Source organism: Falco cherrug, chromosome 4 (assembly GCF_023634085.1).
Source record: "Falco cherrug isolate bFalChe1 chromosome 4, bFalChe1.pri, whole genome shotgun sequence".
In the NCBI taxonomy this organism is placed as follows: Eukaryota; Metazoa; Chordata; class Aves; order Falconiformes; family Falconidae; genus Falco; species Falco cherrug.
The window spans coordinates 69,039,388-69,052,273 of record NC_073700.1 but is presented as its reverse complement, the minus strand read 5'-3'; the positions used below and the strand labels follow the sequence as shown (position 1 = coordinate 69,052,273).

The window sequence follows — 12,886 nt, the reverse complement described above, 5'->3', positions numbered from 1 at the left end:
ATTCATGCAGAGGTTTGTGGTGTCACCATCTAGCAGCAACAGTTTGCTCTCCTGCGCGTGCCCTGCTGCAGAGAGGTCAGGGTGGTTATTTTGCTACTGAAGAGATGAGGGAAAAAATGAACTTCTGATTTTGGCAACATACAGCTTACTCATTTCTCCCTGTATGAAATTAGTATGACAATTACAGACCTTATGGCCGGCAAAGGTGACCTTTATTTACACGATCTCTAAGTATGTCAATTTTACCTGCTCCCACTCATTCTCTCATAGATTTCATTGACTCACACCCAGGAAAGCACTGGGATGTGTGTGTTTAAGTGGTGTGACCAGGATCATTTGTGAGCAACACAGAGAACAAAGGACACCAGCTGGCAAGTCTTCATCATGTCTCTTAGGTTCTTCTTGCTGAAATAGTTTTTGGACAGATCTTTTATGCCCTTTAGCAATCACCAGTTTTTATGGGACAGTTCTTTGCCTCAGAACCTTATTTACTTCAGCCTCCATAATCTTTAGGCAAGGTTATTATCTGGTTTTCCTTGTTTGGAACATGTACACCTTTATGCCTACAGTCAGTTTCCTTGGTGGTCTCGTAGGAAAAGGAAAGGCGTATGTGATGTGCTGTTAACCTTGCGGCCATCTGCCTGTTGTCAGATTTGGAGGGTGTTCCGTTCTGCTCGCAGTCTTTATGTGAGTGAAGGCCTTCTGATCTTGATGTAAGCAACACTTCCCTTGATTTCATCGCTGTGAACAAACGTTCTTCATTCAAATCACAGGCCATTCTTCTAAGACTCTTCTGGTACTTACACACTCATTTCCATTCATATTCCATTTACAGCAATCCTAATATTCCTAATACAAGTGTCCACATTCTGTCTGTAATGCCAATTGAGGTAGATGTCTACTTTAATTTACATGACACCACTACACCAGTTTATATCAAACTTCGTTATATTATCTTGTAGCAGTCTCCAAAGGTAGTAGTACAGCAGTGAAGAATGAACAATATAGATTAAGTTTGTGCAAGCGTGGGTGTAAATTCCCTTCCTTTCAGAGCCAGGAAATGACAAATGTATTGTTCTGCCTTACAGCCCAATGGCACGGGATGATTTGCAGTATGATTCATAGTCATTATAGGACATCAATGTTCACTTATGTATAATGGGATGGTTCCAGTTTTACATCACAAGAAAGCAGCCTTCGAGAAGGCAGGTGGCTTCAGAATCTTTTCTGTTCACTGTAAGGACTCACCTGTGTTAGCACCAGTAATGTACTTTAATTGTAAGTACAAGCCTTCCCTGCAGACAAATAAGAGAAAACTATTTGCAGGGAAATATAAGGTATAATTACTAAATTTTCTATTCATGGGGAAAAAAGGAAATACTTTCAAAATCATGTGACTGAAATTATTCTTGTTAATGATACAAAGTATCACTTAGGTAAAAGCCAAACAGTAGGATGGCTGCTGGCCTTTGCTGTGTGTCTGCCTGACTTTAATACTAGAAGGCAGGAGTTATGTTTAGAAGGCGGCTGATGCCAGCAGTCACAGAGACCTTCGCGCTGACTTGCATTAGCCCAAGCTGACTGCCACACTGATGGAGCTGTCCTGATGCTGGGCTCCCAGGCTAGTATCTCTCCACACCCCTGTGCAATGTGAGACAGATGTGTGGGATCGTTCTGTGCCATCTCAGGAATCTCTGACATGACACTGCATTGCACCCTGTAGTTCTACCCAAGGAATACTGCAGTTTAATTTCTTTCACACCTCCCTCAAGAGAGGTAAAACTTACAGGTACATTATTTCTTCATTTCTTTCCTTGTTTTGCCCTGTTCAATTCCATGACACATGCAATTAGATGAAATTTGATGTATCTAGTGGGAAGTCAAGGCCTAAATCACTTGATTATAGTCTTGTTCTCGATTAACCAATGTCAACCTAACAAGCAGCGATTATGGATCCAGGGGAGGTGAATCATTTTCTGGCAACTTGAGCAGTGAAGCCAAATAGTAAATGAATTCGCAAGGCTGAATTGGGCTTTTGGTGTTTCAGGTGATGTGTTTTTAGCATTATCAGTGGTTTCTTTTCTGAGAAGTGTTGATAGTTTTGCCTTCCTGGGAAGCGTGGCCTGCAAAAATACGGCCTCAGAAGTGGTAGGAAAGAACAGTGGTACTGTCACTGCCCAAGGCTCATGGTGTCCGCTAGAGCAGAGTGTCTGCGTGCCGATGTGGAGAAGACAAGTCAAAACTGAGGGAACTTATTCTTTATTGTTGACTTAATGCTTGAATTTAAGAATGAAGGCTTTTAGCCCTGAATGCAATATCCTTTCCCCAATTTAACAGAAAGGCTGAAGTGGAGGAGTATAGTTTAAGGTAAAAGTAGTTTAGATTCCCAATAGTCACTAGGGACAAATAGATACATCTCTGTCTCCACGGATGGGGGAGGAAATACAGGCTCTCAACTGCGCCACTTCTTTTATGTGTCTACAGTTAAGTGGAATGAATGCCAGCACAAGCCTTTTTTAGGTTGATATTAAGCAAAGCATAACTTTTTCACCTTCAGTGCTGTCCTTCAAGGTGTCTCCCTTACATGTAAGGTACCGATGTAAGTTAATTCTGTCAGCTCCGTGATCTGCAGGTAACACTGTCTAGTAAGGCAGCCTTCCCATTTCTTTCTTGCTTGTGATTATTTCATAAAAAGTAAAAGCAGTAACGTCAAATACCTAAAACATTTTGGAAAGGGGCAAGTTTACTGTCAGTTGGAAGGATGCTACTTTTTGCACTAAATGTATTTTACATTCATATGACGATTTAATTTTCTAGTTTAAACTGGAAAAGGTTCATCCTGAATAAGTTGCTGGTGTTCCCGTTTATATCAAAATATCATGATACCATGTTCTCAGTAAAATGCCATTACTTTTTTTTTTAATTAAACATGGAGACGATTTCCTAATGTCTTTAATCATTCTTTTGTTATTAAGTAAAAACAGGTTGCACAAGCTAATATTACCTAGTTTTGATAACAGAAAAGATACCATGTAATATGAAGTTGAGATAGGAGCCCAAGTATTAGTGTAACTAACTCAGTCATTCCTTTTGACATCCCATCCACAGGAATACTTTCTAGTGGATTATGTTTTAGAATTTCAATGAGCAGCTGCTGTTTTAAGAAGCTTTCTTGTCATAAAACATTATGGGGGATTACAGAATCCTGTAGCTGATTCAACCTATTAATTCAAATAGGATCCATTTCATTACAGTTTTATGATGTGCATCATTAGGCTTTTATCCTTGCTGCTTGTATCCTAATAATATGGTTGAAGACCAGCATTGCATAAGAAAATGTGATGTGATATCTTATTTCTGAGCCATCTGTCACACTGGTGCCTGGAAGACTTGCTTATCAGCCATCCTCCAGGAGCCCATGGGAAGTGATGGAGTGAAGTCCTTCCATATTCTGCTGGGCAGACGGCAGCATTACCGAAACCGTCAGTGCTGACACTCATTCAGTTGTTAAGGTGCACACACAAAAGACTGAACAGTCACAAAAGCTGCAGGCATGGAGGTCAGGCCCCGGGCACTGGCCAGGCAGGGAGGAGAGCAGACATTTCTGTTACAGTGTAGTAGTACAGCTATTACAGACCTCCTTTCAGTTCCCAGGAGAACTCTTTTTCCAGCTCTCTAAACCAGCCTCTCTCACAACATTTGAAGTTGGAAAAAGTTAATCATTATAGATAGGCTGTTTGTGAGAGCTTGTTTGAGGATGTCTGAGTGTCACAGAAACACTCTTCTCTGATAGATTCATCCTAAGCAATCTCTTCCCTTTTGCCCCTAAATAAGTGTACTCTTGGTAATCCTAAGCAGTAACAGCTGGTTTCACGAACATAACATCTGTGTGTCAGTACAGCAGCGGCCCTTGGTTAAGGTGCCCCTACTCCAGTGCTCTGTTTAGGAGATAACACAGACTCATTCCCTTCTGCCACTGGCTCCTACAGGTATGTAATTAACTTCTTTCCTATATCAGTGATACATTTATTATTCTCCTATATTCTGCTACTACTCAGGTCATTGATTAAAATAAAAAGCAAAACTCCACCTGCCCACTGCTCCAGGGGAGACATGAATGAAGTTAATGTTATGAGCTGAGGAGCCTTCATGGGGCTGTAGCAGAGATTCTTACTTACACCATTATACAGGATATAAACTGAGCCATAACCTATCCTTAGAGTTAAAAGTGTCTTGCAAAATTAGATCAGTCTGGATACTGGAAGGGTTTAGGTATATATTCTGTGTTCTCTTTCAAATGAATCAGCAGATTTATTTATTTTGGTGTGTATTTCCAGGATGGTGTTATTGATTTTATTCATTTCGTTGTTTATCTCTGACTTAAGAGATTAAGAGGTATGAAGTCAAATAATGTGCTTTTCTGGTGTATATGGCAGTTAACTCCTTTTCAAACTGCTCAATATATTGCCTTCTTCATTCATTCAGACTCAAGTAAATGACACATAAGGAGAGGTCTTTCAGGGTTAGAGGTCTTTGAACTCATTAATATTAGCTGTCATTCATGTTTATGACATTCTTCTCACAATGAATTCAGGATAGCACAACTATGTTGTTAACACCATGCATTAACGTAACACTTCTATAGAGTCCTATCTTTTGGAAGAGGCATATTTTTTAAAGTAGATCAAATGGCCTAATTATGTGTTTCATAGTATAGCCTACAGAGGACTGAAGGCAGCCTTGGTGTATGTGGGAGCACTGTGCAGTGGATAACTGCTACTGCATTATGTAATGCAGGTGACAGTAGCGGAGGGGTGGCGATCCCCAGAGCATTCTTCTCTTGGTAAATGTAAATCTGTCCTCTGCCTTGATGAAGGATTAAAGAAAGTAATTCTTGTATTCTTCAGATATAATTTATATTATTTTCAATATAAAAACTTGGCATCACACTGTGGACACAGCATTTGTTACCAGGTTTTTCTAAGTCTGGTAGAAATCCAAAGATACTTGCAGTTTTCAGGAGAAAAAACAAACAAACAAACAAACAAATAAACCACAGAAGACCCACTAGTTTTTCTATTGTTTCTTAATCTTGCTGAATACCTTTCCCTAGTTCCTTAAAAGGAGTGAAAATGTTGTAGAGGCCAACCTGAGACAATTTATTTCATTTTTAGTAAGTATGTACACCATTCTTTAATTATTATAAACTGTGTGCACCATTCTTCTCCATATAAGAACTTTTCCAGGTGTCTGAGGAGAGGGATCACACAAGTGAGGCTTCTGTAACCTGTAGTCACTTTTGTAAATCTTGGCCGCTGTACATCATATAGATCTGAGCAACAAATTGGGAAAGTAAAGGTAGCTCTAAAAGATGAAGAGATCATTTTTTACGTTGGAGACCAGGGAAGTAAATATACACTGAGATCTCCATCTGCAAACATTCAGTCTTCTTCAACTGTTTCTTTAATTCTTGTGTATTCCCGGAAAGCATCTTGCTTTACCAACTGTACCATAGGAAGCACTTGCCTATCCAAAGAGAAATTAAAATCTATAGCCTGACAGTGTGATAAATCCCTACCGACATTTGTTCCTGTAAAACCTTGATGTCTTTAGCCCTGGAGCACACTTTTTCAATGTAGTTTTCATTTGCTACAATTAAGTCTGTGAATTATTTTCTGAAGTGTTTCTGTCTACGTAGACAAAACTTGCCTTCTGATGCTTGTTGCAGAATGAATACCTATATGAAGGTGTTGATGCAAGAGTTATAGAATACGAGGACAACAGGCCCCTCTTAGATATGTTCCTGCAGAAACCAATGGGTTTATTGTCCTTGCTGGATGAGGAAAGTCGATTCCCACAAGCAACAGATCAGACACTTGTAGGTAAGTATATGGCTTATTTTATTATGGTTTTATGGTATGTGCAAAGTGTCAGATGAGAGTTTTAACCAGCAGCAAACAAAACCTGATAACATCCAGTAACAATGCCCATGCTATAGCAATTATATGAGCTTGTTGTCCTCATACTTTTTAGTCTACAACACAGAGGCCCTCAATCAGTTGGTGTTCCCTCACAATTCCCCAAGGAATCCTTAGGAAGGATTACTACATTGTTTAATATATGAAGATCCAAAGCTTAGAAAGGCAAACAATTTTCTGAGGTCACACAGAAAAAAATTGGTACAAGTAAGTGACTGATCCAAGAGCTCCCATATTCTCTATCTAGTTCCTTTTATTACAAGACCATTATAGTATGTTTTTCCTTAAAAACATCAGAGTTCGTTTTGTGCCTCGGTGTTGTCTGAGAAGTCAGGCAATATCCTTAGAGGAATGCAGCTTCAGAAGACAATATTGTGCAGTAACTCCAGTAAGATATGTGTTTCCTTTCAGAAAAATTTGAAGATAATTTGAAGTCAAAATATTTTTGGAGGCCCAAAAGAGTAGATCTAACCTTTGGGATTTACCATTATGCAGGAAAGGTAAGCGCCCTAATGATTTTAGTTGGGGATTGTGAAATGGTAGGGCTGGAAGGAAGCAGAAGAGGTCATCTGGGTTGGTTCTCAATGTTCATGTATTCAGGCCTGACATGGAAATGTTGGCAGTGCCTTACAGATCAAAAGTAAATTGAAAAGTTATTTTCCCTCAAAAAAAAAAGCATTAGCAGGAGTGTATTTTTTGTAAATGTCACCAGGTAAATGAACTGACTGTATTATAGAAGAAATGAAATGTAGCCATTATGTAATGCAGCTCTGCTCTTCCTCTTCGTTCTTCAAAGTCCTGTGCCATGCTTGTTCCCACTGCTTTGTGGATCTACCTCCATTCTTTCTACTACCCCCTACATCCCATCAGCCATACTTAGTTCTGTACTTTGTCATCAGCCAGATAGATAGTGCAGGCCCTGCTTTCTGACTCATCTGATGAGCAGTGTCTTGCCCTCCTGTACAAGGTGACTTGCTGCACGTGTCTTTCAAACTCAGGAGTTGCTGACGCACTGCAGCAAGATGCCACTGGTCACTTAAACTTTGCCTTACGAAAGCAGGACTTCCCACCTCCTTTTGAGCTCCTTCAAAGGGTATGGAGTAGGCATTGCTGTCTCACATAGGAAACTATATTGGGTCTGTGCAGTGCTGGAGCAGCTGGCATGGAAGGAGGCAACATACTGCCCATCAGCTGATGGAAGATAACTTGCCCCATGCAAGACAGCCAGCTACAAAAGGCCTGCAGTAACTCATCTGAACTACACTTCACCAGCATAGCGTATCACTGCTGAGGAGCAGAGAGCCAGCTCTTCCTGTACCATTCCTGATATCAGCCACTGAAGACAGAGGTTCCACCAGTGCCCCATCAGCCCTTTCCAGTGTTCAACAAGCTTTTTCATTAGGAAGTTTCTCCTACTGTCTAACATATCTCCATTGCTGTGATGCAAGTTCATTACTCCTGGTTCTTTTTACTGTGGAACTGGAGAAAATTATATTTCCTCTTCCTTTACAAGCCTTTTTTGTAATTTATGACTGTTACTGGGTTGTTTTGTGAAGGTTTTTTCTAAATCAAATATGCCAGTATCTTTTACCCTTCTTCACAGGCCAGGGTTTAGGGGGTTTTGTGGGATTTTTTTTTTTACAGCATCAGTGAGATAGAGCCTTGGAGCTACATTTCGAGTTAGGTACACCATTCCTGGAATTTTTAGAGAGATTTGATTTGTCAATATGCAGTTTGTGATTTTGCAGACGACTTCTACAATTAATTCAGAGATCTCCAGAAAGAATGGTAAGTCCTGGATCCAGTACAGCATTATATGAAAGGGACAGAAAGATTGTAGTCATATGGATAATCCTGCATAATATGGTTGAAATCAAGTGCATTGTTAATTGGGCATTTACATGTACTGGCATAAAGGAGGACTGCAATACACTTGTCCTAGTGATAAATCCACACTAGCTAAAACTAATATTAACACAACTGCATTAGGGAAAATAAATGCTTCAAGCTACTTTGGAATGATGGATTTGCTTTCAGTGATCTGCATCATAATGGTTCTCAGTATTGAAAAGTTAGAACTTTCAGTGATCAAAAGACTGTCAGCAAGAGCGAGCCTGATGGCTGAAAAACTATTTGTGTATCTTGATATATCAGAAGCCACATGCCAGAGTGCTTAAATCTACAATTACTTTTCAAAAGCTCAGAAGATGCATAAATGCACTTTTTAAACAGGTTCTATATAACGCAAGTGGATTCCTAGCCAAAAACAGAGATACTCTGCCAGCTGATATTGTGCTGCTACTGCGATCATCTGAAAACAATCTGACACGACAGTTGGTAACCCATCCTCTTACAAAAACAGGTATTGTTATTGTGGTAATCTTATTCTTCTCTAGCCTTCATGATGACCACTGCTAGGTTTCATATGACCACTTGTTGATGACGTTATACACTTTGTGGCTTAACTTTCCAACCCTAGAATCTATACAGAATGGAGCCCCAACCATCTCAAGCTGCAGGGGAGGGATTGGTCTGGTCAAGTGCCAAGGAATTGGTAGAGGCTTCTTTCAGGGTCCTCTCTTCAGGGTAGGGGAGCAAGACAGGGAGTGGAGTGCATCCCTTGAGTTGAGGACTGAACAGAAAGGATCAGGTAAGTCACCAGCCTTTCTTGGACAGGGCATATATAAATTGCCTGTTTTGTCTCAGTGCAATTTTTCTTTGAAGTAGTAGAGAACCAAGGTTGGGGCTCCTAACATCTGCTGCAAAGAGTGAGGAGACACTCCTCTGTTTCCCCAGTCTTTTAGTCCTTTACGATAGGTAACTGATGGGGTCCTAGTAGTGAGCACTTCCTTGGGGAGTTCATAAGTCGGGGTGGAGGACTATGACTGGCTCTACAGAAATTACTCCTGAGTTGCACCTTAGTTGAACCAGGTCCTTGCACAGTGTCCTACCTGACATTTTAGGATGATGGGTAAGTCTTAACAACCGGTTTGCTATTGTGTTGTATTACTCCCTGTGTGATGGCATTGATGCCATACAATCAGTACTTTACATTGCTTTCTTGTACAACTACATGGGAGATATAATTGTAGTAAAACAGCAAAGCTAAATTGGAAGAGCCTAATGGAAATTTCTCTAAAATGTTATCATAGCTTACAGAAACTAAGGTTTTGGTAACCTTTTTCTTCCCAAAGGGAGCTTTGCTGGTGGAATGCAAGATTTGGTTTTGAAGGTCTGTTTTCCAGTGTTCCTAGGAAAACACTGAGTTCAGTGTCCTTGCCTGAGCTTTTTGACTTGTTGATATCTGCTAAGATAGTAAACTATAATTTCTGTAGAGCCAAACTTAGGGCCCAGATGGTCCCAAGAACAGATCCCAAGTCTTATGTAATGTTTTGCAAGATAATTTTGAAGGTTGTTTTAGTCTCTTTGTTAAATGTTATGAAACAGTGTGTGTAGCCTTTCAAAACTGACCCAAACCATCCAGCTATACTCAATTAAAAATTAGATTTCTGATCTAAGTTACTAATCTAGAAACAGTGGGAATGTAGAGGTTTACCCAGAGTCCAACCCATCTTGCCTGTCTCAGGTGTTTCTCATAGGATGGGATGAATCTCCTCTGAAGGTGGCACTCTCACTGAATACAGCGGGGATCTTGTAGACACCCCGCTTTCAGATAGCTAAAGTTAGATGTGAGTAATCCTGTCTCTTTCCTTCCCACCCTGTAATACTCAGCTAAGCCCAAGAGAGGTTTAGTACTTGATATCATCACGAAATACATGACGCATTAACTTAGCATGCCAAATATTTGCAGCTGTTTATCCAACTGTTATCCACCTCTTACCGGTAGTAGCTGAGCACAGAGAGATTACAGGCTCTCCCAGTGAAGAGTGAGATTTCAGAGGTGTTATTAGCAGAAGCAATGGCAGCATGCAGCAGTGGGTGGTGTTTATCAACATAGAGTGACATGGTGGAAAGCTCAGCAGAACTTTCATTATTCCTTTAGAAGACTCATGTCTGTGTAAACCACTGCAATGCACCTAGCCCTTCAAGTCATCATAATAAAGGTATTACTTGAATAAGAACTCCAAGGTTAGAGTCTTAAGACTATAACTGTGCTAGTAAAACAAACAGGGCCAGTGAACAGTAGCTGAAACACTCCCACGGGATTGCTCATTCTGATTAATTGTTAGCACGCCTCCCTGGGACAAGTTTGGACCATGTCAGCTAGCAGTCTCCCAGAAATACCCAGGCACACTTGAAGAGAAAGCACAGGCCAACGATAGTTTCCAACAAGCTCTATGGAAAGATACAACCTTATTTTTACCAGGAAGTTAAAAGAGCAGTGAAGTATAGAGTGTAGCTGTGTGGATTGGAGTCATGCAATGTCACTTGCCCTTAGGGCCGGAGAAGGGTACGAGTGTTATTTTATTTTTTAACTAATATATATGTAGCCTTAGAACTAGAATAGTACAATAACATCCTTAGGGTAAAACCACATGGAAGCTCTCAGATGTATCTTCTTACCTTCTGCAGCAGTCTGTTTATTTTTTGGCTCTAGTAGATGACGTAAGTGCTGAAGGAGGAAAATTCAGCCCATGTTCCATCTTCATCTTCTTCAGAGCTTGTTCCAACCCAAGGGTGAAAGGGGAAACGAGGACATACTCCGAAAAAGTCAACGACCTTTAGAAAGAACCATGTGGTTGCACTGGGGGCATGAATAAGGTGGTTCAGCATAGTTTTTAGTTTAGATGAGATGTAAGCATCTTGGTAGGTTGCTTTCTTTCATTTTCCCATAGGTAACCTGGCACACACTAAAAGCAAAACTACAATCAGTTACCAGATGTGGACCCCCCAGAAATCAATCAGTCATACAAAGGTAAGAAAACTGATTTCATGGTTCTGCACTGAACCTTAAACTAAAAAGGCAATACTGTTATTGGTACTAAAAGTAAGCAAGTAACCCCTTCCTTGGTTTTTCTCCCTCTCCTATTTTCTTTTCTGTTTAGCTGGATATCTTTGTGTTGTGCAATTCATATTCCTTCCGTGAGGTAAAACCTAACATTTCCCTTCTTTCTGGCTATAGTTTTATAACAACTGTAGGGGGAAGAAAATGTTTCCTAACTGCATTGTAGCAAAAAAAGAAGTTAAAATATTGGTGTGGAGTATAGTCAAGTTCCTTAGAGAACTACCAAAATAACAGTGGTGATGAAATAACAGACAGGACCTCAGACACTGTCAGGTTATTTGTGGCAGTTATTTAGATGCTGCATTGTCAAATTGTGTCCTCTGTGTGTGAATGTTTGTGTATTGTGTAGCAAAGTAATGTAATGTACTGGTGTAACTGATTTGTGCTAGTGATCATGCTGTAACCTTTTCTATTTAGAATACTTTTTTTTTTCTTTTTAATTAATTATGATCTCTGAGGGTTGCTTTATTGTGGCATTGGAAAGTGTGCTACAGGCTCAACAGAGATAAAGAGTGTCATTTCCTTTCTTCATCTTTATAGAATGAAGCAGGAGATACTGGACATCACCCGAGAGAGACAACCAGCATGAAAACACAAACAGTCGCTTCTTATTTTAGAGTAAGATATCAGATCTTTTAATACATTTTTCTAGAGTAGAATGAATGTTTATTCTTTCACCTTTTGAAATATGCCTGTTGAGTTAGAGTCAACAGTGATCCATTTAGAGTTTGTGGACTGTATTTATGGTGTAGCAGAGGAGATTGTGATGTTCATCTTCAATTGTACCTCATTACACAGCTACATTTCTGTCATGGTGATACATGATGATCAACATTGATTTTTCACTTGCCTATTCTTCCACCAAGGGATACAAAGGGAGCCTGGACATTAGTGATACAGCATTTCTTTTAAGAGTTTAAGAAGCAAGAGGGGAAAGTTAATTTGAAGCAGGAGCTCCCGAGAAAGATCTTGATGGTCACTGCTCAGAGGCTGTCCTGAGTCCATCCTTGTAGCTCCTTCAGCAGTGCTCTTGACCTCCCCAAGCACTGGGTGTGCTGCTGGTCTTGCAATAGAAAATAGCTGTGGAGAGTATTCTGTCCTCCAAAGTGGTGCACAGGGTTGGTTGACCTGGGCTCAGCTCTGAATTTCCAGCTCTTAGTCATCTCTCCCAGAAGAAACATAAAGATGGCTGAGGTGATGTTCGTGACCTGTAAGAGTTTATTTACATCTATGACAGAGAACAGTAAGAAGAAAGTGTAGTAAAAACAATTGCACAGCTTTGTGGACTGTGAAGCATAATTTCAGCCTAGGTATCATGGTGGTCCAAAGCTGCATGGTGTTTTAAAGTTCTAGCTGGAAAACTTTATTGAATCTCTTTCAAACCTAGTGTCTGTGCTACATTACCAACACATCTAGCATCAGAGGCTGCAAATGAATTAATTATATTTACACTTCTCTCTTATTATTTTCTGTAGTGGAAATCCCTGCTCAGATCATGCTAGCTAATGCTCTTAAAGGAAGATTCAGCTTCAGCCCCAGTGGTTTACTCATACACGGAATTCTATGGGTGATTGCGAAAAGCATCTGCCACCTCAGACTGAGTGGAAAAAAAAATTATCCATTAGTGTGTCCTACTTGTTTGTGTTCTGTTGGCACACTAGTGATGAAGCTAATTAAGCACTTTGCTGCATGGTGCAGCGTCTGTCCAGAATGGAATTGCACATTTTAATAGGAAACATATGGCTCTTGATGTCCTACACTAGTTTCATGCATCCAGCTTACTGCTGAACTGCATTACCTCCTGGATGCCTCTTTCTGTTGCATCAGGTTGAATCTTGAGGAATGAGCCCCTTCATTTGTGTTTTAATAAGATCCTCCCGTGAAGCAATTTTACAAAACACCAGTCAAGGTTGTTTACAGCCAGATGAGGTGACTCAGCGTG

At 40.2% G+C, this 12,886-nt stretch overlaps 1 protein-coding gene across 6 annotated transcripts in view; it reads left to right on the top strand.

The window, feature by feature from the left end:
* MYO3A (myosin IIIA) overlaps window positions 1-12,886 on the top strand; it is a 126,892-nt gene that overhangs the window by 82,579 nt on the left and 31,427 nt on the right. For 3 of the 6 annotated variants that reach the window (XM_055709356.1, XM_055709357.1, XM_055709355.1), the window contains exons 20-26: window positions 5,729-5,882; window positions 6,390-6,478; window positions 8,211-8,340; window positions 8,458-8,628; window positions 10,775-10,854; window positions 10,985-11,026; window positions 11,485-11,562. In XM_055709356.1, coding sequence (XP_055565331.1) covers window positions 5,729-5,882; window positions 6,390-6,478; window positions 8,211-8,340; window positions 8,458-8,628; window positions 10,775-10,854; window positions 10,985-11,026; window positions 11,485-11,562 — 744 coding nt within the window. The remainder of the gene's footprint in view (window positions 1-5,728; window positions 5,883-6,389; window positions 6,479-8,210; window positions 8,341-8,457; window positions 8,629-10,774; window positions 10,855-10,984; window positions 11,027-11,484; window positions 11,563-12,886) is intronic. The other 3 variants (XM_055709359.1, XM_055709358.1, XM_055709360.1) reach the window with 3 other exon arrangements.